General features: G+C 45.5%; 1 protein-coding gene across 3 annotated transcripts in view; it reads right to left on the minus strand.

The window, feature by feature from the left end:
• The window catches only part of NR3C1 (nuclear receptor subfamily 3 group C member 1), a 53789-nt gene that overhangs the window by 10446 nt on the left and 16172 nt on the right, over nt 1-27171 (minus strand). For all 3 annotated transcript variants that reach the window (XR_004167636.2, XM_031598498.2, XM_090150694.1), the window contains exons 3-5: nt 10648-10811; nt 6925-7041; nt 2482-2760 (exon numbers count right to left, since the gene is read on the minus strand). Coding sequence is in view for 2 of the 3 variants with exons in the window: in XM_031598498.2 (XP_031454358.1) it covers nt 2482-2760; nt 6925-7041; nt 10648-10811 (560 nt within the window). In the remaining variant the exon portion in view is untranslated. The remainder of the gene's footprint in view (nt 1-2481; nt 2761-6924; nt 7042-10647; nt 10812-27171) is intronic.

Here is a 27171-nt window from a genome sequence, read left to right on the forward strand (position 1 = left end):
AACTCTGAAAGAGATCGTGCTTCTCATCAGTACAACCTCTGTACCACCAATGCAGATTACTGCTTTTTAAAGAGAATTTCGTAACGACTTCTGTAACTGTGATGACAGTACCTGCAACAACAGGACTGCTTGCTGCTAGTTGATTCAGTCAAGCATTTCTGTATTTCAGGCTGCATTCTTGGTAGCAGAAAAAAAAATAGAACAAAAATGAAGTTGGTGGGTTTTTTTTTTTTCTTGTTGGAAATAGAAGTACCTTAAAAGGGTGCAGACACAATTTTCCAACTACCAAGGTTACGTTCAAATATTTGCACATGTAAAAATGAACCGTAGCACTCAGATTACAGCCTGTGGGCAGGAGAACGGAGCTGAACCAGGAGAGGTCCGAGCAGAGCGCTCAGCAGCGCAGGGCCGGGTGACTGCCCTGAGGGGGAAACAGGCCGGGGCCTGGCAGAAAGTCATATGGGGAGACAGGCCACAGGGCTAACAGAAAGCAAGGCTTCAACCCCATCTTATGAATTACATTGACATCTACACATGCAAAGCAAGTTCTCAGCACCCCACCGACAGAAATGCGCACCCACCAACAGTGCTGGCCTTCTGCAACTGCTGTGAGCTGCCTTCTGGATGGAGATTTCCCTGCAGGTGTACAAGAAAGGCTCAGATGTTGTACTGGGGGAGGGAATTTAGTGGGAAAACTCTGGTGGACGGTTGGACTGGATGATCTTTGAGGTCATTTCCAACCTTGGTGACTCCATAATTCTATGGCAGTGCCAGATGGAAACGCTTTGATGGGTATTACAGGCACCAGAAGGGGAGGTAATACTTAAAAAAAATAAATACATCAGAATATGTGCGTGTGATTATGTGGAGAAGGTAACCAGCCAAAGATAGATCACAAGACAAAAATATCTAATATTCACTACCATTCATTTGGCAATCTTCTGTAATTAAGTGTTTTTCCTAATGTTTGCGAGCAGTCCACGAGATGATAAATGATTTAACTTCAAATTTTGTTCTTATTCAAGAATCGTACACAGAACTTACAAAATATGCATCGCATTAGGAACAGTTAACGATGGTAGTTAATCTTGTAAGAATACGTAGAATGAATAGAGCCAATTAAGATAATGAGGAAATGTGTAAAATCCGAAAATTGGTCCCTTAAACAGGCTTAAAATGCAGGCAGCTTTTCATTTGCAATGCTAGTTTCTATCGGATCATGCCTACATTTAACAAGAAAACATTGTGTCACCATGAATCATTATTAAAGTCTGAATTCAAGTTGATTTTATTTAATTTCATTAGGCATTTGGCATCTAAAGAGCTCATTACAGCACTGCTTCCTGAAGACGCTTAAATAGATAGCAGTCAGTAGATTATTAAATAGCAAAACTCAGTAGGTCTGAACAGCTTCAAAGCAGGCTTCTGGCTTTGGAGACTGCAGCAACCACTATTAACCACTATTTACTGCTTCTAAAACACAAGCAAATTATTTCAAACTTATTTCTAACTTACTGGGTCAAATCTCAAAAGTTTTGCTCAAAACCTCCTCAGGAAAGGCTGCTTTGACAACCTCAGCTCAAGGATTCAGCAGGCAGCGCTTGCCAGTCTGTGGGCTGGGGGACACTCAGCAGAAGCACACACAAGTTAAATATGCCCACAAAGAACCGTCTCAGCAATTTTAAAAAAGTGTAGAAATATGATAATAGTCCCTATTAATAAAATTATTAAACAGAAGCTCGCTATGTTCACAAAGGACATGTTATAATCTGAAGATTCATCTCATTAGGGGAACTGTCCAGAAGAGACTGCAAACACAGAACCCAGTGGTGTCAGACTCGTTTCAGAATGCCAGCAGCCTGCAGGCTGTCCCACAGGGATGCACAGCACTGTGGAAGTGCTGTTGCCAGTTTGTTTTTGGAAGCAGGTAATGGCAGTGACTAGAGGAGAAGGGGAGAAAAACATTTGTCTTTGTTCTGTCAGAAAGAAACAGGTCTTCAGCTCTCCTGTGGCCCTGACCCCTCCCAGAGACATACTATGGGATGCTACACATTATGGCCATGGCTGGGATTTTGCACTTTCCTTCTGTAAGGCAATTGCTAAGTGTCCTCAGGCAGGAGCCAAACAGCAAGAACATTTCCAAATTCCCCATGTAATCATGTAGCTACAAGGCTTGAGAGCAAACGAACATCTTGAGCTCTTGTGTCTGGAACTGGAAAGCTCAAATGCCTATTCCCAGTCAACAAGAAACTACAGATACGGTGATGGGCTGGAAAACAGAACCACCCGAATGCAGACCCAGGTAAGCCAGCACAGCATCAGTCTGTACAAGTGAAGGCTCCGCTCCAGCAGTGCGAGGCCTGGACTAGCTCAAGTACTGCTAGCGCTTATCTCTGAGCGCTCTGAAGAACCTCGGATACAAAGACAGACATTCAAGCCCCCAAATGGCTGCGCTCTGTAATTAAGGCACACGTGTGCTACCTGGTATTGCCTTCGCCCACTTGACCGCAGCCACCACTTGCCGTCCTCCCAGCATGTTGAGGGTTGACAGGATGCGCCAGCTGGAGTCGGGCAGCGTGCTGTCATAGCCTGAGTACAGCACCTCGGGCTCGATCACCTCCAGCAGCGACACCAGGGTGGGGGTGAGCTGCGGCAGCGATGCAGGAACCACGCTCTTACTTCCAGCAGCTTCGGCGGCATCCCTGCTGCCCGCGGCAGTGGCCTGCTGAATGCCTTTGATCTTCTTCTTCGTTTTGCGAGCTGGGAAAGATTGAATAACTGCTGTTAGGTGACGGAAAGTAACCGCGTGCCACTGCGCCCGCAGCACGGGAAAAGCTGCTTTCTTTTTCCTTCATTTGTAGATCGGACAACCAGAACTCCTCAAGGATTTTTCTTTTTCATAAACTGTAAATAATTCCACTTCAATACTTACCGAACTTCCTGTGGAAATCTGTTTATTTCACATCTTAATCAAAGTCACATTAATGTCTATGCCCCCAGATCCCCTATAATGCCTGCAAGGAGGACACAAGACAAGGCCTGGCCCCAACCTTTTCAGTACAGCTCCATGTGACAGAACAGCACCTGTTTGGAAATGACTTGCAGGAGTGGGCATGCTGTCATTTCCTTGGTATATTAAGTACAGAAGCCATATAGAGGGAAGGAAAGAAGTATACTGAATGGGTTAGAAGTGACTCAGTCTCTCAAGCCAGGGAAAACATTTTTTGAAATGCTGGGCAGGCGGAGATTTCTCTCTTGCCAGCTTCTTTGCATGTAAATCACTGCTGTATAATTAAACCATTACGTTCATATGCCAAATAAATAAAACGTCACACAGAGATGTTAACCATAAACTAGAAGCTGAAGCAACAGTTGTCAATAAAGGGATCTCCTATCTGGCCTCTCCTGGAGGCTGAACTCAATGAACCATTTGGCTGAGACCAGAATGAAAACCTGATTCTTTCCTTTTCTATCACTTAATTGATGGATTTTTGTTCTGCAACTTCAGAGATAAACCAACAGCACAGAAAAACATTGCATGAAGTGCTTTCATGTTTGTTAATTTCTGCTGATCCAGTCAGTGTCTCTAATGGCCAGAAGTCCACTCACTGTAGCTTAATAGAATGCAATGTCCCCCCCCTCCCAGCCCCACTTCTCCCACGGGCTGCAAGAAGGTCTTCAGAATCTCTGTAAGGATAAGAAATTCTCTATAGACTCTGCATAAATTGAATTTTTGCAAAAGTTTCAATACTGCCCACATCTGCTGAGACTTCCATGGCAGAACAGCAGTAACCAGCTCTTTGGAGCAAAGGGCTTCTTTCTGTTGCTATTATCTTCACTTTTATGTATTATACATACACAACACTTGCCATCATCCTTGTTCTCAAAAGCAAATGAACTGCTTTTTTAAATGAACATAAATTTACATGCAGATGCCTACAGGTTAATGCAGACACCTAGGACGGAATACTTACAGACCAGAAAGTCTGGTAACATTGCAATCAAAGAAATATCAGATAAGATAAAGTATTGTGCAAGAATTTTATTAAGCTGCACTACTAAACCTGACGTAGATATATTGTTGTAACTCACAAAAAAGGAAGGTTTATACTTTCAAATACAAAAACACCACAAATTAAAAACCAGCTCCTTGAGGCAAAATGCAAAAGATAAACCTTACAGATAAAGTTGGTACAGAAATAAGCTCCAGCATCCAAAAAGCTCTGCTGAAAGAGAACAGAGCAGCTGCAGTGCAGGATGGTGTGGCTGTGCTGGGTCTGTGCTGCCCACCAGCAGTGCCCACTGTGCCTGGCGTTTGGGATTCCCAACCTGCCCACAGCTGGGCTGAAAGTCCCAACGCAGCTGAAAAGATGGGGATTGTTGTGGGACATTACAGAGGCAGGTGTTACATGAGGTCCGTCCCACCTCACAGAAGAGCCTCTCCTCTGGGACAGCCGGACACAACTGCACAGTGGGGACGACCCCATCTCATGGAGGGACCTCAGCACCAGGACAGGGTAACATAGCAACAACACAGCACCGTGAGCAGAAGGAGGGCTCTGCCATGGAAGGGATGCGCAGTCGAGCTGTGTGATCGGCTGGCTGGACTGCAACCCCACAGCATCTCAACAGCCCCTTAAACACTGAGGAGGCGCCCACAGGCACAAACCCAACCAGAACCAGTGACAGAACAGAAGAAAAGCTCTGCAGGCAAAAGTTCAGTGGTAAAGAGAACGTGGGGATCGAGACCTTCACGGAAATACCATCGCACAGCAATGTTCTCACTGCTGCACAGAAGGTGAAACACCGCCGTAAGCAGAGGAGGCTGTGCACCTCGATGCTGAGAGCAGGATCTGAAAGGCAAAAGCCACTGCAGTTGCAAAGCAGGGCAATTAATATTATTAGAAATAAGAAGAGATCCTGCAAGAAACTTGAAATCGTTTCAAAATGAAGACGACAGAACATAAATTGCCAAGAGTTTAACTATAAAATGTCGTATGAAAAGCCAAAAAACATTTTGTGATGACTTATTATGGGCACAAAACCTAATGACAAATCGTTTCTTCAAATGCATCAGAAAGAAAAAGGGTGCCAAGTAATGGCTAGGGTCAATTAGTGACGGAAGTAGGAAACGAGAATTCAATGAAATAAAGCCTGTAAGACAGAATAACATTATTCTGCTGTAGAAGTTTCTGGTACCTGAAGCTTGACAGCTGCGCATTTTCCCAATGCCCCCTACTCAAAAAAACACATAGCACAAAAACCTTCCAGAAAAGGGAGCTAAGTAGTGTCAAATGTATGACTGATAAGGCAAACGAGAACAGAAAATGGTTCGGCAGCATGGTTTTGGTGTACAAGAAACCATCGTGCCTCCGCACTGTTACGCACCTCATACTGCCTGCCAGACTTCGACTCCTTCTTCTGTACCACGACTCACCAGCCACTCAGACCCACCTGATAACCTGCTGTTTCCACAGCTTTCTTTTCTCCTTCTCACACTATCTTGGGATCTAATATTTTCGCTTTGCTCAGATTCCAGGTCTTTCTTCCCTCAGCCATGAAAGCAGTTTTCTCTCTCTCTTTTTTTTTTTTTGCCTTCCCAACCTATATAACAATACCATCTTGCAGAAAGTCGCTTCTCTCCAGCAGTCCTTGTGCCAAACCTCAGGGAAGGAAACCTCCCTTTGGCTGTGCCATGACTTCTGCTGGCTCCCAGCCTTCCCAGTCGGCCACGCAGCCTCGTAGCTCCAACACTGCTGGGAGCCCCTGAGCACTGTGCTGCCCTGCACACAGCTGCACGCCCTGCACAGACACCCACCGACAGCCTGCAGACTGGCTGCCAGGCTGCGTGCACGCCCCTCCTGCATACAGACCCCACTGATATGTAGACAAACCACAATGTCCCCTCCTGAGGATGGAATTGATGTGCAAGTGTGGTGTGGGGGAAAGCATTCCAGCCTGCTGGGCCCACTCCCTTTGCTTAGAAGGATGGGCAGCAGCCACCAGCATGGCAGGAACACGGGGTGTTCGTGGTGGAGAGGGGGAGAAGAACAGCAGGAAAGGACATGCTAACAAGGGCCCATCTCTAACATGATCCACCACTCACATTTTACTGAAGGATATTTTCGCTGAAATGAAATAAATGTTCATATTAATATACATTTTTGACATTTTTATTTTATCTGTCAACTTCGATGATACAAGTTATCACCACAATAACTATGCTAGTAAATACTGCATTAATCTCTACGGCTCAAGGAGAAATATCGAAGATGAAATGTGGCTGACAGCAGTAAAAAAGTTTTATGCCTTTCTGGGGCCGCTGCTAAATCTCTAGCTGATGTGGTCTCCAGTTTCTCATCAGCCACCCACAGCTGAGCGCAGAACAAACACGCACCGACACATTTCTGTTTCTTTAGTACATTATCTTTTCTAGAGAGACTCTATCAGACACTTAAGAACAAGAACCCGCAGCATGAATAAAAATAATTGCCTTTTCTTCAGCTTGAAGATGCAAGGCCCACTCCAATTTTAGATACACGCCCGGGCATTCCCTCCCATTTGTGGTTTTCAGCATCAAGTCACTTTCCCAAGTAAGAATAGGCAGGCACGGCACTTCCCTACAAGACCTCTGCTGGAGTTCTGCTGTCTCAGATTCACCGAAAAAGCAACAAGATCTATGTGCTGACAGGAAGAAAAAATAACTCCGTTTCACATGCATGACTCACTTCTGCTGTGCATAACAGGGAGATAAAGCAACTGAGTGGGGATAGGAAAGCACGGGAGAAATTTTAGCACTAAAAATCTTACTTTCATTAAAATGCTGCTACGCACCACCGAGCTTCTACCACACTGAAGTGCTGCTGCTTCAGCTCCCAGACCTTCAGCAGATCAGAAAAAAAGGGATGGAACGCTGAGGATTACCTTCGAGGTTCATGCCCGCCTGGAGGCATTTCCGATAGCGGCACGCCGGGCAGTTCTTCCGCCGGATTTTGTCAATAATGCAGTCGTTCCTTCCAGCGCAGAGATAGTTGTGCTGCCCTGCATTCACAGAAACACAGAGTCACCACCAACCTTACAATCAGATGAAGTCATCCTGCTTCTGTAGCACGAAGGGACTACAGGATGTCCCTTCTTGCCGCACTCCTTTTATTGCAAAACAAAGTCAGTATCCAGACGACTCCCAGCAAACACAAACCCAGCACTCTGCTGGCATTCAGACACTGATGCCAATACGCTGAGGGAGAAATCCTATTTTCTGTTCGTTAAGGTTGGGCAGGTTCTATTTTTACAACTCTTTTTCTCTTACATTTCTCCAAGCTAGGAGAAAGCTCTAAGCCTCCATGGCACGTTTACAATTTCCCTGAATGACTTCACATGAGATATAAATAACATTCACAAACACATTTGGAAAGTATACATTTCAACATCTCTCCTGACATATAGAAATAGCTGTCACCGCTCCAGAAGCTGAGAAGCCTCCGTTCCATTCAAAGCAGACAACCAAGCACTCTGACATCTCTACGGACCCTCAGATTCACACCAAATATTTGGCCCCAGAAACGTGGTGACCTGAAGAACACCTATTAAAATGAGTGCATTGCTTTGCTGTTAACAGAAGGGCAGCAGTGGAGAACGATATCAGGAACGACATCTGTTCCTAATTATTTGAGTTACACGCACAATTGTATAAGGACAGGTTCCTTTAGAAAAAGGCACTGCTAAGAGATAACGTCCTTCTCCCAGACAGGGAACAAGAAACAGAAGTGATGGTGGAACAAAGCTGCAGCCCAGGCTCTTACACTGCATTTCAATGTCCTGATGGATAACAGCAAGAGGAACAAAAGTATTTTCCAAATATTCAGTGACTAACAATGGAGTCTAAGAGTCTTCTTACAGAAACAGACGTGATTTAGGAATTAGTTTGAAATCAACTGTGAAAATTTCAGGTATGCAGAGTCCATCCTACGGCCTTCGTCAAACCTGTGGAGTTCCATCTCCATGCAAGTATTTGGATTTCTTGTATCTACTGCTTAGCCATTATTGTCTTTCTTTTTATATATTTTTTTTCATACGGAAACCACATTATTTCTCTGTATAACAGTATAGTAAAGCTCTTCTGTCACATTAGCATTTGGTGAAAAATGAGATCTTTCCACCTCCTGCTTCCCATGGTCAGAACACTGCCCTGCGGACACGCCAGCCAAACGGACACATCTCAGTTACCCTTGCTGCTTAAAAAAAATGAAGATACTTAAAGAACACACTGGTGAAATCTGGTAGTGAGCAAACTGAGACGCTTCCAAGAGAATTTACTGCAGATGTAGGCATTTTGCAGAGCATCCAGACAACACTGCTGCTCCACACTGCACCACCTGAGCACAAGCACGCCCCTGGGCTCTGATGGGTTGCGATGATCAGAGGAATGAAAGATTCTTTGGAACAGACTGGGAGTGGAAAGGGCTGGAGAACAAGCACAATCTGGAACACTGCAGGAGGCAGGGGTGTTGGAAGGCATTTAACACAGAGGGGAGGTGTGAGAATCTGAGGCAAGATGAAAGCGGGGGTGGGAGCAGGGAGGAAGAGGTGGGCTGGCAGGAGAGGTGGAAACAGGAGGGAGGTGTGGGGCTGGGCCTGCAGAAACAACCAGAAGGGCTCTGAGGCACCGTGAAAATAAGAACTAGAACAAAACATCTTTTGCTATCCTGGATTCCTGAAGAAAGGATCTTTCTTTGTGTGAGAACGGCTATAAATACAGAACAGTTGACCCACCTTCATCCTCCCTCCTTTCCTCTAGTTCTACTGTTTGCTGAATGAAATACACCTCATATTGGTTTCCTGGACACTGAAACTTTCAGTTTCTGTAATCATTTCCATCGCAGGGTACATGACTGCAGACAGAGGTGCAGAAGAAGCGTTTCCAGGCTTACAGCTCGGTGACAAATGCAGTTTGCTGGATCTGTACACTAACAGATGCTTGGCAGACATTAATGAAAGCAATTGTGCAGAAATAAATTCTTTCTACATATATTCCTAAAGAGAAAAATTCCTGTAAGAGCTAAAATCAAGTTTTTTGTTCCTTAAGGTAATATTAAACTCACAGATCCTTTAGGAGCTCCTGAAAATATCCACAATATCGAATCTTAAGGGTGACGACTGGGACAAACTGGAACAATAAGAAAATGAAAGTGCAGGTAAACCTTGAGGAGCGTGTTGCAGTTTTACAGCTCCAGCCCTGCTTTACGTATTTAACACCAACACAGTTGGTACAAGATGTGCAAAGTCACATCACCAGTCAGCAGAAATCACCAGATGATTTCTTCATGTATCAATACTTCCATCACTGGCTAAGGCTGTGGAACAGGCAGAACTGCTGCTGTGACACACTCAGCTGCCACACAGAGCTGCTCCTGGGGGACATCCAGCGCCCTTCTTTCACTCCAAGCTACAGATGGCTGTTCATCCCAACGAGGAGCCTGGCTGCAGGCAGGAGCACATCTCAGAAGGACAAGCCGAGAGCCAAGGACAGCTCAGCGCTCTGTACTGGAGCTGCCTCTCATGGTACTTCAGAAGCAGCTTCAGCGGCCACAGACATGACATCCTTTCCCACAAAGGGCAGCAGCACAGCCTGCGAACATCCTCGGATCCTCTGAGAGAGGCTCTGCACTTCCACACCGTTTCCCAGTGCGTCATTACATTTCCTATTGCTTTGGGTGAGTTGGGAGCACGGGCCAGTCCTTCTTCTAAGGACAGAATGCCGATGCATCTTTGTGAAACACAGCCTTCCCTCTTCAAGTGAAATCCAGCTTGCAAAAACGTTAGCAAAACATGACAGCATGACTCACTTCATCACACCCAGTAAGGACAGCCCGAAACAGGCACGAGACGGGAAGCCCTGCGTGAGGGATTTCCTGTGTTGTGTAACGGCGGTGCAGGAACCACTGCTGCCCTTCCAGCGCACAGCGATGCGCTCTGTGCTCCTTCTGTCTCTGATGCTGATACTGCAGTGAGCAGCTGGGCGCACAGCACAGCCCGCTCAGCACAGAGCAGCCACTCCGCTCACCACTCTGGACTCCCATTTCATCCTCCATCACCGCTGTTTTCTTCCTGTGCCCACAAAGAAATCCCAACGACCCCAACCCACACACCTCTGTAAATTGCCCTGCATACACCATACATGTTACACACGTGTAACGTAACCAGCACTGACAGGAAGCACTGTCAAACTCTCCCAACCTTGCGGAAGTGCTACCCAATTTCACACACATCATCATACACAGATCAGTGAGTATGAAACTTAGAACCACAAACTGCAAAGTCAACACATGTCTGTATATAATTAGGACAAATAAACAAAAACCACAGCGAAAGAAAATGAAGGAGACAAGAAGCAAAAACAACAATGCACCCTTTTATCTGGAGTGAACGGGAGCGTTTTATAAACGTAAAGGAATCTATGCTACAGATAATCACACCATTATCAATGTTATTTACTACGAAAGGAACAGCGATAGCAGGGCTGGGGTTTCCCAGGAGGATTTGAGCAATAACGGGCTCCAGCAGGAGAGAATGGCCTGGCTCTGGCCGGTCACATATGGAATCAGACCTTACAGTTTTGATCAAAGTGTTGTTTAAAACAAGGCTTACCTTCCACAGCTCTTTTGAAGAACACTTTGCAGCTGCCACAAGTAAGAACACCATAATGACACCCGGAGGCCTCGTCAGAGCACACGAGGCAGAGCTTGGGAGGTGGTCCCGCAGTCGCTGAGGTTGTGGATGGAGAAGAGCTTACATCTGATCTCAGTCCAGGGCTGGCAAAAAAGGCACGAAAACATGAATTAAGATTTGTGGCATTTTGGCAAACGTAATATAATGGTGAGAAATGGGCTGCCTTTCTCCTCAAAGACTTACAGCTCCGTGCACCAGACTCAGAAGCAGTTAACCAGCAATCTCTGTAGGACATAAGTAAAGCTGTACGGATTGCTTTACTGCCTATTTGACTGCGTCAAGATCACTTCCCTTACCCATCTCTGAAGCCAAGTTTCCTGTGCAGTGATCCTAGTCTATAAAATTGACTCCTACAGCACACTCTCATTCCATACTGCTTTCATTATGGCTGCGTTTCCCGCAGTCTGCAGTAAGTCCTGCAAAAGCCTGCCTTCCACTGCCAGCATCGGGCTTTGTATCAGGACACTTCTGTGCAAGAAACTGCAAATTAAGTCACATATTTATAGTAATAAAAGGTCCTTTCATCCCAGCATTTCAGGAAAGTAATAGCATTTCTTAATTTGAGGATGTGGCATCCCTGTCCAGTGACAAAGGTTTACTTCTTAAACAAAGAACTGTTGCTGGGACAGCACAAGCCCATCACAGCCACCCCTGAGCTGCTCCTACCCATAAGGGCTGAACCAGCAGCAGCTCTGCCAAACTTCAGGGGCCGATTATTCAGCACAGAGCCCAGTGCCTCGCCTGCTTCAGGCTGCACCTGAATTCCTTACAGCCTACAGAGCACATTTTGCTGAGTTGATTTTCACAGAAGTTTTAAACTTTCAGATGAGATTTCTATTCTGCATGCTCGACTTCAAGTGATTCTAAAATTTGGTGCAGTTGGGCTCCAGCAATTTTTTAGATGAGGACAGAAAAATGACTCTTATTTTGAGACCCTGGTGCCTTTATTCAGAAAAATCCCGGAAAACTCTTACTCCCTAAAGCGGACTTAAAATTTGAGAGCACGGACTGACTTTTTAACAGAATATTCCTTTTCCTTTACTCAAGGAAACCTGACTAGATTTGGTCATACGCTTAAAAAACTATCATAGTTCTCAAACATTCACCAAAAAATTGAATTTCAGCACAAATGAAAACCCTTCAGCACCCCGAGGGCTTGAATTTTGAACAAGTCAGCTCTTCACGCTGCGTCCCCACGGAGGAATTGAGAAATAGCCAGCAGTCCGGGAGTGCTGGGGGCTACGTGAGAGCACGGGGCACAGCAGAGCTGAAGGACAGGCAGCAGCGATGGGACCTGCTGCAGTAACCTGGTACAAAGGCTGGCGAGCAGGAATTCATCTAAACAGAAAGAACAAGAACGGAACAAGGGGTGGAGAGAAGGATTCAATAAGAAAGGCTGCAGCCAGAGTGAGGCAGAATGAGACAGGCTTGGGGAAAAAGAGAAGAAAGCCCACCCAGGAAGCACCAGTCCTCCCCAGAACTTGGAAAAGGACTCAACTCCATCACATTCATCCTTTGCTTTCAGAAAATATCTGAAATGCAGCAACACTTTCTCTATTCTATTCTTCTACAAAGATGATGACAACTATCACCACCATTGCTAGCTAATCCGTCAACTAAAGCGGCTCTCATCAATAGATTACAACCCTGTTTATGACCCATAGGATGGTCTTTCTATGTTTTCTAAACAATTTGTCTTCTCTCAAGGAGCAGAAAAACATAATAAAATATTTAGGTTGCACAATCAAGCGCATAACACCCAAGTAATGGCAGAATGGAATTCACCCCGGTTATGTTCATCTGATGTCCTTACAAACACACGGCTTTAATTACACACTCACACTCATTTCTACGAAGCCTGCCTGCCCTCCTCAGCACTGAAGCACTCCAGGAATGTGTCACGTAACAACAGAGGCTGCTGCCTGCTAGGGCCCATTGCCCTGCAGGAGATGGTTTGCATGAGTGGTGACAGTTTTGCAAGGGAACCGACCTCACAGGTAAGGAAGTCGAGGACTCAAATCCATTTCTGCTTCTTATCACCAAGCCGCACGCGATGGCGCTCAATTAGGACAAACCAGAGTTGGCCATGAGAAGCTGTTGGCCGTTCCCCCGTCACAACGCAGAGCTGGAGCCCAGCGTGCTCCTTCCTGGGAGGTCAGTGCGTGGGAGCCCACCTGGGGCTGCACGGCCCTGCATGGCTCACAGCTAACAATTAACAGTGATCAACGCCACTACACTCACTCCGTGTTAGTTGGGTCCAGTTCACACCCTACAGTCTACAAAGCAGACTGCTGCTGGACGAAATGATTTGTGGTTAAGTTATGAAAGATTCAGGTCCGGTGGCACCATTTCTTACACTACAAATCCCAGTTTAAACACTGATATGTGAATGGAGAGCCTGGAACGTAAGTACGGCATGCATCACTTGAGAGCTGCAGATCATTGAACATTTAGAAATGAGAAGAGAGAAGCGTCTTTTTCTATGCACAGTTTTGAAGACAACTAATACAGATCCAAAAAATTGAGCTCTTCTGAATTTATGACAAAAACATTTTCAAGGAATCATTCATAAACTGTCACTGAAATGGTGTTAGTGCCAAGCACATTCTACTGAAAGTTTTCAATCACCTTTAAATAGGTTCATCTTCCATACTACTATCACAGAAATTGCTACATGACAAAGACAACAGATAGATACTAAATACAATTAAATAGAACAACAGAACTAAAAACAAATGATGGTATCAATTAATAAAGCAGTCGCCAACAATCTAATCTGGGCTTCTGGCATACCTTTTCAAGCTTGGCTCTATCAGATAAGGCCAACATTTACTAATGGAGGAGAAAAGTGCCGAACGCTGACAGCCCCTCCTCGCCTCCTGCTGCCCCAGCTGCAGCAAAGCAGCGATCCCTGAGCGTGATCCCAGCCTCACAGATCTGACCCACAGCCAAAGGGAGCACCTCGTGCATGGGGCAGCCCTGTACCACAGCAACCTCGCCTGGTGTTCAATATACATCTTTTACGCACAAAGTCACAGGAGGAAGGAGACAAAGACAACAAAACTGCTTCCCAAGGGGTTGTGTCTCTCCCCTCAATCACCACATGATAATATAACCATTACTGTTATCCTTCAGTTATTTCCAGAAGTGTTTCAGAGCCCAACCAAATCCTAACAAACTATGACTCTTACCCAAATGGAAAAAAACATAACCAAGTCCAAACAGGAGAGGAAATGCAATGGTTCCAAGTTCATAAAACGAGTTACTTTTATTCTCAGGGGCAATGCATTAGCTAAGAAAGGGGACTGAGGTCCACTCCCATGCACTTTCAGAAGTTGTTCACACCTAAACAAGTTTTATTTGCACAGATATTTGTTTATGATTTCTCACTGAGGAGACACGAAGGGAAATGGGAAGACTTAAAGAAGATGCAGCTCCAGTAACCAGGCTGTACAAACCACGCTGTTTATCTAAGTCCATTCCTCGTTAATCATTTACCAGAGACTTTCAAACCCAGCTCAAGGTACAAACTTTAGTGAAGATGGGTGTGGTAAAGTTTATGCTGGTTGACATTTGCATTCCCTGGGGACCCGTCCTGCTGTGCACCCCTATCCCAGCCCAGCGGAGCAGAGCCCACAGACCCAGGTGGGAAAGCAGAGTTGTGAGCCAGGAAGGCAAACAAGAACCATTTCCTGGGCCAGGCTGTCAGCGCTGTGCTATCAGATACGGCCCATCGTGAAGCTGGCAGCCCTGTCACTAGCGATAAGTCGGGGCACAAAGCTGTGGCTCCCCTATGAACACGTCCCATCAGTGCAGCTGTGCGCAGCAGTGACAACATTTGCTCTCTCCCCACCTCTGCATCTTCTTCTGATCCAACACAGAACAACCACGCTTCCTCACGTGGCAACCAGCTAACTTCACACTGTTGTTTTAAACACGCATCACCTTCCTGCACTGCACATCAGCCACAACAGCACCTGCAGCTGCACTGCAGGGTGAGGGCAGCAGCACTGCTAACAGCCTGAGTGCCCCAAGGGGAACGGGGTCAGGCACCTACAGGAGGAACATCTCAGAGGGCTGTGGGGCAGCTGTCAGCTCAGCAGTTCGCACCTTTTCAAACACCTGACTCTGGAGAGAACTTCAGAGGCAACACCACCTCATACCAGGTTTTTTTCAGACATACACAGGACAAAGCTATTCCCTGGTGCTGTTACAAACTGCAACACCACTGCAGACAGCTCCTGAAACCAAAACATTTCCTTTGTGTCCAAATACCAACCGAGGGAAGAAATGGATGAAACATATGTCACAGGTCGGAGAAAGCAGCTCCAAGATTGACTGAATGTATCTAAGCCTGAAGCAGTGTAAATGAGACCACTTATTTTGCTCTTACTCCTGGCTCAGTGCATCACACATGAGTTGCATTCACTACACAATAAGTCTAGACCACAAAACGATACGCACCGTAACTCTCAGCCCTCCAGAAAAAGTCATCATAGTGTTTAAATAATGCATTCTCAACAGCCAAGTACTTATTCGTGTAAGTAGCACCACCAAATAACAGGAAAGGAACCACTTCCAATGTCACCACCATCTGGGCCTCCTTCTTATCTTCCAGCATTGAGAACAATGTAAACACACGGCAAGAGATCACATTTTTTGAATTGCTGATTTCGTTATTAACCAGAGAACTGCTAATTAATTTTGATGCTCTCTTAAGCAGGAAAGCCATTTCCAAAGCAGGCATAAAAAACGTTAAACAAGTGGATTGACACTGTCGGCCCATCACGATGAAAGCAGTGAGGGATCCTGCACAAAACAACGAGCTGCCACTGCCATCCTCTACATCATTAGTTGGAGCAACCCCACAACAGAGTTTGGCTCCAGCCATTCCTCTGCCCAGGGAAAGGTCCCTGTGGAAAGCACAGACAGAGTCCACACCACAGCCTTCCCAAGCACTGCAGTGCACAATGCTCCCTTCTGTCTCCTGTAATGTCCTTGCTTAAGTTTAGAGACTGAAAATTGGTATGAATTGGTAGAAACCAACGATTTCCTTCCCAGCTGTCTGCAGACTCTACACAGATATACATTCTTTGCTCCATCTGGCAACCACGGAGTATGCAGAAAGCTCAAATAGCGTCCACGGGTATTAAGTACATTGCAATTTACCTCTAAGGCAAAGGCATCTCGGGATGTTGATTCAAACATTCCTATGGACTACCTGAGTGTGTACACACGAAAAGCCACCCTCCCAAAAATGCTTACACAGAACCTACCTATCCTTAAGCTTTCTTTCCTGTCTCGTATCTAATGAAGGCAACAGATCTGCTTTGGAAGAAGTGCTGCGCATTGCCAACAGTGCCATAATAAACAGAAAAAGTCTGCTGCAGATTACAGTATTTACCTAAAGTCTGCGAATAAAAGCATCCAGTGCTGCTGTTTTATAGTCCCTTTGAAAGCCAAGATGATTAACACCATTTCCTTTATCACTCACTCAGATAAATGCCTTACCGCCAGGCGATAAGCGGGAAGCCAGGCTCTGCTCTGATGTGCAGCTCATTGTGCCTGCATGGACAGCAGGAGGACCAGGTCAGCAAGAAGACCACATCCAGATCTGCTTCAGGGTGGGATGCAGGAGCTCCCTGCAGAGGGCCATGCTCTTCCAGAACCAAACTGGTGGGTATCATCCTGCCTCCCCCATGCTGGGTCTACATTAGGATATTTTCCACAACTGACTTGCAAGGAAGGACCGGGAGTAAAACCTCCCCAGATAGGCTGAGATCCAGGCAGCAAAGTCTCATAATCAGCCTCCACGTGCACAGGATGACATACATTCACAGGACACACACAGAACATGTTTACATATACACTGCTCCCTTTAATACAACTGAAATGGGCTGTGATTCACTGCCATGTATAAAATCGCCTCAAATACTGCCAACGTTTTTGCACGTCTTCCCAACAACTCTCATACACCACAACGAGGACATTAACCAAGGTATCCAGATTGAGTTAACAACGAAAAAATGGCTTCAGCTCACACCGACCTGATGTACATCCACTGGAAAAGGCTTTGTTTTCAAAGCAGTGTGTTTTCACTGGAGCTCAATGAGAGTGAGAACCACTCTGCAGTCCCCACCCTGGCTGCTCCGACCCTCACAGGGAGCCTGGTGCAAATCTGAACTCTGTTTGCAGCAAGTACATGAAGAAGAACTTTATTAGAAAGGAAAACGCAGCAATGGCCCTTCTGCTCTATGTGTGCACTCCTTCAGAAACTGCTCTCTTAGGCTCAGGGCCGACACACCAGAGCTGCCCTGCAAGCACCCGAGAAGTGACACACACCCCAACACCGTCCTCCAGTTGACGGAATCCATCACCCTGGGGAACCAGATAAATTAATTATCTGTATTTAGTAGAGCCTCAACGACAAATGTGCATTGCCAAGAGGAGCTTCTCAGGAGCTTGTGTTTCACAGCATCTCACCGAGGCAGCAGGGGCCACGTTCCAAGCACCCCTGCTCCATTTCTCATAAATTATTCCCCAGTAAATAGAAATCAACCCAGAAGGTCTGGGTGATTACCATCGGCATACCACCAGAACCATCTATTGCACGGGCCCCTGACACAGCACAATGGAAATAAAGCAAAGGCACTCCCGGCACGGGCTCCCTATGGGCACCACGCTGCCACATCCGCGCTCTGACGCCCGGCTGTCTGTTCTGAAGCCAGAGGTGCACGATGTCCCCTGGGAGCACCGCGCTGTGCCCAGCCGCCCGCTGCCACGTGCCCCAGCACCATCGCCTCCCCTCGCTCCGAAATGGCGTCTGCTACCATTTTAGAGCTCACACAGGAGTGAGAAAGAAACGCTAACGCAAGTGAGTGACGTGATTTTTTTTTTTTTTGGATGCTCTCCAGAATGTAAAGGTTTCAAGGGCACAGGCAAAGCTTTCTTGGAATGGATAAATGGTAATTGATGTTGCAGCTGCAACCTTAGCTCGAGCTCACGGGATTTCAAATGTACTACAGACTTCAAGTATTTATGACCAGAATATGATAATTAAATTATAGGTTCTAAAATTTTACATTTACTACAGTGTGCCAGCAAAGCTGCCAAAAAGTCGTGCCTTCAAGGGGAGGGCCTCATTTCTACAGCCATCAATTCATACGTATTTCTCAAAGGTTTTCATAATTTTTTTTTTTATCATCGTCATCACTTTCATTGCTTCTTCTTTACTTCCTTAAATAAAGTAGCAGCAAAGAATTAAGGCAGATGCCAGTACCTTGTTACACTTAGATAAAATCTTTACCTAAAATTATGGGATTGATTCATAATATGCCATCCTAATCCTTTACGCTTCGTTGCATAACAAAATACACATTTGATCCACACCTACTTTTGCAGATTGCTGTGGATCATCTACATGCTTTCAAGAACTCAGTCTCACAGAACCGCCCAGCTCTATGGGCGTACATACACACTCCATTCAGAAATTACTGGGCAGAGAGGGGCAGCGGTGGGGATGATCTCAAGACTAATATGTCACCAATAGAAGAAGGCTCAAAAATCTACTCAGAATTTGACTTTTAAAGATGTGTTTTAGTTTAACACCTGATACGAAGTCACCCACAGCCCATTGGTCTGTGAGCGCAGCTCTGACCTCAGCTCCCACCACGCTCCCCTGGAAGCAGAGCTCCAGTTTCCAACATCAAAACACCAAGCCTTGCGAGCAAACTGAAAGCCAATGGACCTGCCAGAAATGTATTATCTTAACAGACAGCCATTAACATCATGGCTTCCTTGTCTGCACACTGAATTCAGAAACAGAATTCTTGCACGGGGGAATTTTGGTAATAGAACAGACCAAGAAGCAAGAACCCATCACATCTTACCTCATCCTACATAATCAGGATATAGATGAAAAATATTTCACCCCTCGGTACAGCATTCTTATTAATGTCATACCAGAGGAATTGAACTGAAATTAGGAAGTGGGATTGGTTCCATTAATGACCTCAGTGTGAGCTCTGTTATACGCTGCTCCAGTGCTCCTAATGCGAGCACTTCTGTCAATCACAGGGCTGCGGTCAGGAGCTGCCAAAATGATGTTGCTAGGAAAAAAGGCAAGACATCTGGAAAGCTGACTGCAACGTACATGGAAAAATATTAATGTGCTGCAAGAAAGGCAGTACGAGACTCGGCTGAATGCAAGAGTCACGGAGCAGATATTTTAAAAGCTGAAGGTTAATACTTGCATAATGTCTAATTGATTCATAAAGCTATAAATAAATTCAGACCGCCCATTAGAAAGTTCATTTATGCTATTTAGAAAAAAAATAATAAATTCAAGGCTGTTCTGGTGCCAGCAGAGCCCTGCATGAGGAACCGGCACCGGCCCCGATGAGCGCAGACACGCAGCCCCGCTCCACGCGGCTCAGCTCCTGGCTGCGCAGCCGCTCTGCGGAAACACAGCGGGCACCAATGGAGCAGAAAAAGCCCTCAGCTTTCCTGAGAAAGAAATAGGGCAAATGAAGCAGAAAGGAATTTTTCTTCATTAATTCTTTCTAGAGAATTTAAAGAAGCTATTTAGCAGCGGAATTAATACTGAAAGAACGTCAAGATGGTAAATTCTTCAGGGTATAAAATGTATTTCCCTGCCAGTCCGTACGAAGCGTTGCACAATGTGTCGTTACTCCTGGCACGGGCTTTCAGGCTTTTTTGTCAACAAAAATAATGCATTTACATGCGGACCGCTTTATTGTGGAGTTTTAACCAATGTGTTACATTCTGGGCTCTGCTTCAGTGAAAATATACGAAGAAGAGGGACGGGGATGTGTGCCAGTTTTAGGTTTTGGCCTCCGTCCATTTGATGTGGAGCCAGGATGACTTGGTTGACTGTTGAGTCATAGGTTGTTCAATTGACATTATTTTACATTTGACTAGTTATTGTTCTTTAAACTTTGAACAGGAGTCCAGAAGCTCACAAACCACCAGTGAAACCAAGGGGAAAAAGAGAAAAAAAAAAAAAAAAAAGGAAAAAAAAAGGACTAAAAAAGGAGCCAAGGCACAGTTTAAACAAGATCCTTGAGCAAGAAACACGCTGTCCTTAAATGACTTCTGCATTTAGCAGAGACTGCCTAAAAACCCCCATTCATCTAACAATCACACAAACCTTTAGGTATATAAAAAGCCATCTGTAACGCACAGCACTGACTTCAAAATCACTGAGGATATTCTGAGATATGGCCCTGTCTGTATTAATATACAGATGGGAAGGAGAAGCAAACATTTTCCTTTGAAAAAAGGAACATAAATCAGAAGTAAAAATCAGTAAGAGAGTAGAATGAGCACCGTATTTTTAACAGCAATTAGAGTTCAGTTTGAAAAAACATCGTTGGGTTTCACGTGGCTGTGATCAGACACAGGTGGTAGATCCATGCAGTGCACTTATTACTGTGAACTGAATTGCAATTCTTTTCAGTCTTCCCACCTGACCGGTTTCCTCCACTCCAGTTTCAGATGGCAGGTATGTTTTCAATGGGTTTTAATCCCTGTGAAGGAGAACCCCTACATGAATACATGTTATATTGGGCAGTTTTCAGAATGGCCCTCTTCCATATCTCAGGCTCGAGCTTTGGCTCAATTTACCCTTCATCTCCAGTCCTGTGCACACACACGAGAGCTTTAAAGCAAGCAAACACGTCTTACAAACTTTAACAAAATAATTCCATTGCATTTTAACGGGCCTCTGACGCCTTTGATGTCATCCCCAAAAGCACTCTTCTCATTGTAGGAACAGGAAGAAAAGTTTGTGCTAGATTTGCTTGCTGGGACAAAGTCAGATCCCTAAACTTTTCTAAGACTCCAGAAGGACGAACAAGGAGCACTGCCACAGACCTGTGGATGTGCACAGCTACAACATGCCATTCCCATGGCATTCTAAGTCAACTTTATTGGACTATCTGGCAGTGCTGTAACTACTTTTGTCAACACAGTTAAGCAATTACAGATAAAACTTCTGCTATAGGATGCATACGCAGTAGGTCATTATCTGCTGCTATTTCCACTTGGCACCCATCTCTCACTCAGGCTATCAAGATATCTCACCACATTTCACCACATCTCTCCCACTGCTTGCTCCCAGACTTCAGACGCATTCTTCTTAATTTCTTTCTTTCTTTTTTTTTGCCGATACCTTTATGCCTTGCATTCCACCTCCCTCCTGGATTTCCTATATTATTTTATCCATGCTCCAATGTGCTCTTCCTCCACCCCTCCCCTTCAGCCGAAGGAAGCCATATTCCTTCCCCGGTGAACCTCACACAGTTTCCTGTCCGCATTGTTCACCTCGGCCTCTTTGTATATTTTCTCTTCCTGAGCAGCACTGCAGCTCCTCCCAACCCAAACTCCACCTGTGAGTCTCATTAAGGGGCTGTTTACCCTGCTCGCCATGCACGGCCTTTATGACACACGGCCCTTCCTCTGAGAGCTGCGAGCCTTCAGCACAGCTCCACGCAGCCATCGTGCCTTATTTCAGGTGGCGATGTCAACAGTCTTTTGGAAAACTATCCAAAATTTTCCCGGTGGGAAACCTTTTCTTTCCTTTCCTGAACTTCAGCATTTGTTACAATTCTACGCATTCCTATAAAGGTCCTGAAAAAAAAAAAAAAACCAAAACTTTTACAGCGCATCATTACCTGTCATTACCGTCCAGCATCTCTCACACACAGCTCAGTCACTCCCATTTGGTAGTAGAATTGGTTGTGATATCTCAAAGAGAAAAATCTGACTGATTGTAATGAAGTGCAGCCATTGTTCTGAGATTTCCGTGTTGGCAGAGCCAAGGACAAAGGCCTGGGAGCAGAAAAGGACGGCCTGCCTGCCAGCTCCTTTAACATCTCTTCTGCCTGCAGGTAAGCAATTGATCAATCCTACCTTTAAGAACAGTTATGTAAAGCAAAGAGGGAAACAAATAAAAAAAGACACCCATGTCAATCAGGCATAATTGCTAGGACCTTGTAATTGCACTACAACTTCCATTTACCTAAATCTTATCTCCACAATCCGCTTTTTCAGTACAAAGAACTACAGAAGCAAAACAAGCTGGCAAAGTCCCTTGGTACACATCCCACAAAAACAGGTAGTTATACACAAAGGAACGAGTTTTCTCCTCCAGTAACTGACTGCTATGACTTCAGATAGCTGAGCATACCTAAGCGAAGTCCATGCACACACACTCACCTCCTGCCTGCTGACAGCCCGCAGCAGGCACTGCCCTCCCAGCTGCACACAGCGGTGCCCTTCTCCACGTTTATTTAAAGGAGATGGATTGAGACCCTTGTGCTGCGATCGAGAGCACGCGCCCTACAGCCGAGATCCAACTCCTTTCCTTATTCGCAGCTGAAGTTGAAGCGGGAGAAGAAACCAAAAGAAAACACGCAAATTTCAAGAAATCATGTCTGTATCTAACAATGACAACTCAAACTTCAGCTGCCAGCTGCCACTCCTCTTACTGCCATTCAGCATCAGCTGTCTGAGTGTGAGTGCAGCCTTGGTCTAAGCCAAGTCTGTAACTGAAACCTAAACACACCGACTGGGTTTAATGAAGAGGCGATGCTGACATTCAGGAAGCCTTATTTTCTTCAAATGATCATTTCACAACTGCCATTTTCTTTCATTCCCAATACTAAATCCTAACTTCACATAAGCATCTCTTGTATGGCAGCAAAACAGCTCCTGTTGCTACGGCATCTTCAGAGACTGCGATCGAATGATCCAACAAACCTCAACCCTGGGGAAGCTTCTTTCTCACACAAAACTTTGCTAACCCTTCCTAACGGTTTCTTGGATTCATGGACAAATTAAGTCTGTATCTAAACATCTTCAGGAAAGCAGTTAACCTCTGCTTGCTTTGGGACGGGCGCATACCCAAAGCTGCAGCACTGGGACCAGCCTGGCTCCTCCCTCCCAGCGCTCCAGAGCATTGCTCTTCCTTCACACAGATCCTCAGCAGCCCCTGATGGCATGTGACTGCTGCAGAACTATTCTTAAGGAGGAATAAATAACTGTACCATCAAAGGCTTGCATTATTTCTAGTTTGTGCTCAAATCTGTTAGGCTACATTGCCTTTGAAGTAACGACCAAGTCCAACGTTTGTTATACCACTCACTTGCGTGTTTCATCCAAGAAACATTAAACAAAGGTCAAATTGATAAACAACAAAGTTTGCAAATAGGAACAGCCTGAACATCGATTCCACACTTAACTCTTTGCTTCCGTACGCAGCTCAGAGGGTTCTAAACAAAGAGATCACGACATACGACAGCAGCAACAATGAGGGAGATGCCTGGTGGTGACAGCGAGGCCCTCCTGCACACAACTTTAACCTGTTGTTAACATTGGCGTATTCACACGTGGGTGTGCATTTACGTATAATCCCTCACGTGCTAACTGTCACACTTCAATTTATCCTTGACATCACAAACAAACCAAGGGGATTATCGTAGAACAAGCTACTCAACATGCTGCCTAGGGAAGTTCGTACATGCTTGAAAGCTATCCTCCCCTTCTTTCATTCAAATAGCAGACACAGTTCCGAAGACATCTAAGAAATGAAAATCCTCTTTTAGGAAGGCAGAACTAGAAGGGCAGGATAAGTGTGCTACAATTCCCACACCGTGCCCTGCTCACACGCCCTGACCTCCAGCTCGCCCCACAGCACCTGGCCTTCCAACCCGGCTCCCTGTGCAGCCCATTCCCAGCCCTCCATACTGAGTTACATCCATACTGAGTTACAGCTCTGCCAAGAGCAGGCGATTACTGTAACCAGCAAGAGCGGATCTTACAGCTTTCAGAACGCATCCTCACATGTAACCAGACTGGGAGGCGCAGGCAGAGGGCAGGACTGGACACTCGGTATTTAGAAGCAATGCTACTTGCAGCTCTCCGTGCTGAATGTTTCGATGACTGCTTTGCTCTGCCTCTCAGCAGAAAACCTGGTTCTTCTTTGGCTTCCTGGCTGCACTGTGCAGCGCTGGGGCCGCTCAGACAACAAGTAAACAACGCACTGGACGTGGGCTGGGTGCCAGCTGGCCTCCAGCGGGCCTGAAACTTGTGACTTGCATTCAGACTCAGAAGAATGCCTTTTTACATGGTCATTTCCTTTCCTTTCAAATATAAAAAACACGACTTCTTTTCCTCCAATTAAATAGCTTTCCTGGCCTAAATATTAAAATTAGGAAAACACAGCAGAGCTAATCAGAAATTATGACTAATGCATTTTGGAAGGAAGCTTTTGACTCTTCCTTAGAAGCCTTCAAGCAACAGCTCTGCAGCGGGGGGCCAAGAAGAGGCTCGTCTCAAAGCTCATCTCGAGGCTCATCTGTTCTGGAAGCGTGCAGCAGTTTTAGATGCAGCTCTGCTCCATCCTGAAGCACACAGTGCTGCAGAGCTTCGTCCGCACGGTGTGCATGGCACCAGGGCTGCTGCCCTTGGGCTTCCTGGAGCTGGCAGTGTGCCCCACATCGAGATATCAGCATGTTTGCAACCACGCAGGAGGGGAACATCACTGGGAGGATCTAACAAAGCACTCAGGTGCTGGGACACGGCTGGTCAGAGCAGCCTCCTCATGTTCTGCACTTCCGTGGCAAGATTTCTTCCAATATTTAAGTGATCTTATTTATGCAATGATCAGTTAAACGGATCTATGCTGTAAGTAGGAGAATAACTAAACAATGAATGCCTGCAATTGATCTTTTTCCCTGTGCAATTACACCAGAACTCTGCCAGGAAACTTGCTGCTTCTCTCACACGTTTCTTTCCCTCTGCACTCCAAGCACACTCACATATTCTGAAGCAAAATACTTCCACAAGGAAAACTTCAGTTTGAGGACTGAGGTTCACAGTTGTGGCTCTTTGAACAGGGAAGAACTTCTCAAAGGCAATACACAACGTGTGCATTATCCATTCCAGCTTCGGAATTCTTCAGCCTGGCATAAACATACACGAGTTATTTTGATGGCATCTTTTCACCTCATTTTGTACATACATTGAGGAATTCAGACTGTTTGGATGTTAAAGCAAATCTGCTTTTACAAGGAACTTTACAGTAATTGTTTTTTAAACATCGGTCTTAGATGTAATCTCTATTCTTGGCCTTTAATTTGAGGTCAAAAGGAGAACACAGAGTCTTGGCAATACAGTTGAAACAGCAACATGAATATTATTGCGGTTAATTTAGTTTTTTTTTCCTCTGTAGAATTCCGTTTCCAACTTAATTTTATCTCTTTAGTGATCTGCATAATGCGCATCTGTTTAAAAAAGTCCATCTCCATTCAAGTGATGCTGTCCTGTAATTGCAGCTGCACGTGGAGCGACTCCTGTGCGTGGTTTTCCTTCCTGGGGTAACGGGGCTGAGCCTCACAGTCAGTGCCTGCTGCAGGATCTGATGGGGAACACCTGCGTGGGTCCTTGGAGGTTTTCCAGAGTCCAAAGAAGTGATTCAATATTCTGCATTTTTGGAAAAAGAAAACTGCCGGTTTTCTGAAGCATGAGGACTGCTTTGAGGAGCCTCCTTCGTTTCCCTCAGATAGGAAGGAAAATGCTTATTTTGCATCAGGGTGCAGAAGAATCTCTCCTTTAAACCCACGTGTAAAAACCTTCCTTCCACGCTGTTATTCTGGTCTGAAACGTAGAAGCCGTGAGAAGGCTTTGCAGAAATCATTTTGGAATATTTTGAATGCTTTCCCTCACCAATGATCCACGCTGACACCCCGGCACAAACGCAGCCCACATCTCATCTCAGCGAGCAAGTTAAGATTCCCTGGTGCCTTCTTCGGTCTTCTCCAGGCCTTGTTTGTGCAGATGATGTTCCCTACAATATTCCTACAATTACATTTTGCAGCTGTTGGCTCTATTAAAAATAAAAAAAAAATAAAAAACAACATACAGTCCAAAAGGTCTTTTTGAAAGGAATGAACTCCATTATTTCTGACTTTACAGCACTCTCCAGAGACTGCTGTCCTGGTACAAAATCCACCGGTGCCGAAGAATGCAAGCTGTAAAGAGTTTGTTTCGTGTCATTGGAGGCTGTGGGAATTTAGGTACAGAACAACGAATGATCACAGACAGCAGTGGGGGCAGAGCACTGTTCCCCCCTGCAGACACAATGCTGCCCCCACACAGAGCAGCACTCAGCGCTGGCCCCAACACGACCCACAGCCCCAGCTGGGGCAGAACCAGGCAGTACCACAGCACTGATCTTCTCCTGCATCTCAGTACTCAAAATACTCCAAGTTTTGCTTCTAGAGCCTAAAAGGTACTGATATCTCAGTCTGTGGCTCAACATAATAATGAGATGATGGAAAAGCTCACGTGGGCTTTCTGTGCTTCTGTACCCCTCAGAGCACACGTTCCCCAGCTCAGTGCGGGCTTCCCTCAGAAAAGAGCGACTCTCGCACTGCCAGCCCTTCAGCAGAGCAGAAGGAAAAATGCCAGATGGTGCACGACTTGTGATTAAAACGGCAAGAATAAACAATACAGGGAAACACTTATCATTCTCTCCTTGAAAAGGCGGCCCTGCTTATCTCTGGCTCTTGGCCTCGCTCAAGCCATCACAACCCAGATTAAACACCACAGACCTTTGGCCCTGTTCTGTATTCCTGCATGGACTGCTGCTGCAGCACAACCGTTCGAGTTGTGACTGCTCCACGATGCTGGGAACATCACCACATCCAAAACACAGAGAGGAGCTGGAATAACGGCAGCTGGTGGGTTTGTTGCTTTAGCATCACCAGTTGAGGAGAATCGTTATATTACGGTACTGTGTTTATATTTGTTCTGAAGTCTGAGAATCCTCAGCATCCACAGCTTCAAAAGCCCCTGACAAACGATGATAGGCAAAAGCCTCAGAGAAGCAGTTCTTATTTCTTGAGCAATAGGACAGCAGTCAACAGCACCTCACTTGGCTCTTGATATCAAGTGAACTTAATTTGGATTGAAAATATAACTACTGATTATTATCACTATCTTTAAATTTCATTCTTAGGCTGTGCTAGTTGTTAAAGTTTTTTTTTATAAGTTTATAATTCCTTTTAGAATTATTATTCTCATCAGTGATGGATAATTTGTTCATATTGACTCAGTTACAGCAGTGTGAGGCACTGACCCATCCCCACTACATCCCATTTGCAGGATTCAAATGCTATTTAACTCTCAAAATCGGGTTTCTTTCTCTCTCAGCCGGATCCCATGACTGCATTGCCACCAACGGATCAGACCTGAGGAAGCTCCTCAGGTGAGGAGTCAAGGACCCTCAGAGTGCCCCGAGGTGACTCCAGACAGATGCACGGCTCCTTGTATCACAGGTAAGTGCAACTCGTACCCGGGTCCCTGCACCGGCATTACAGGAACAATCACTGCATTTCTCAAGCAAACCCCTCCTGGAAC

Source organism: Phasianus colchicus, chromosome 15 (assembly GCF_987193195.1).
Source record: "Phasianus colchicus chromosome 15, bPhaCol1.hap1.1, whole genome shotgun sequence".
Lineage (NCBI taxonomy): Eukaryota > Metazoa > Chordata > Aves > Galliformes > Phasianidae > Phasianus > Phasianus colchicus.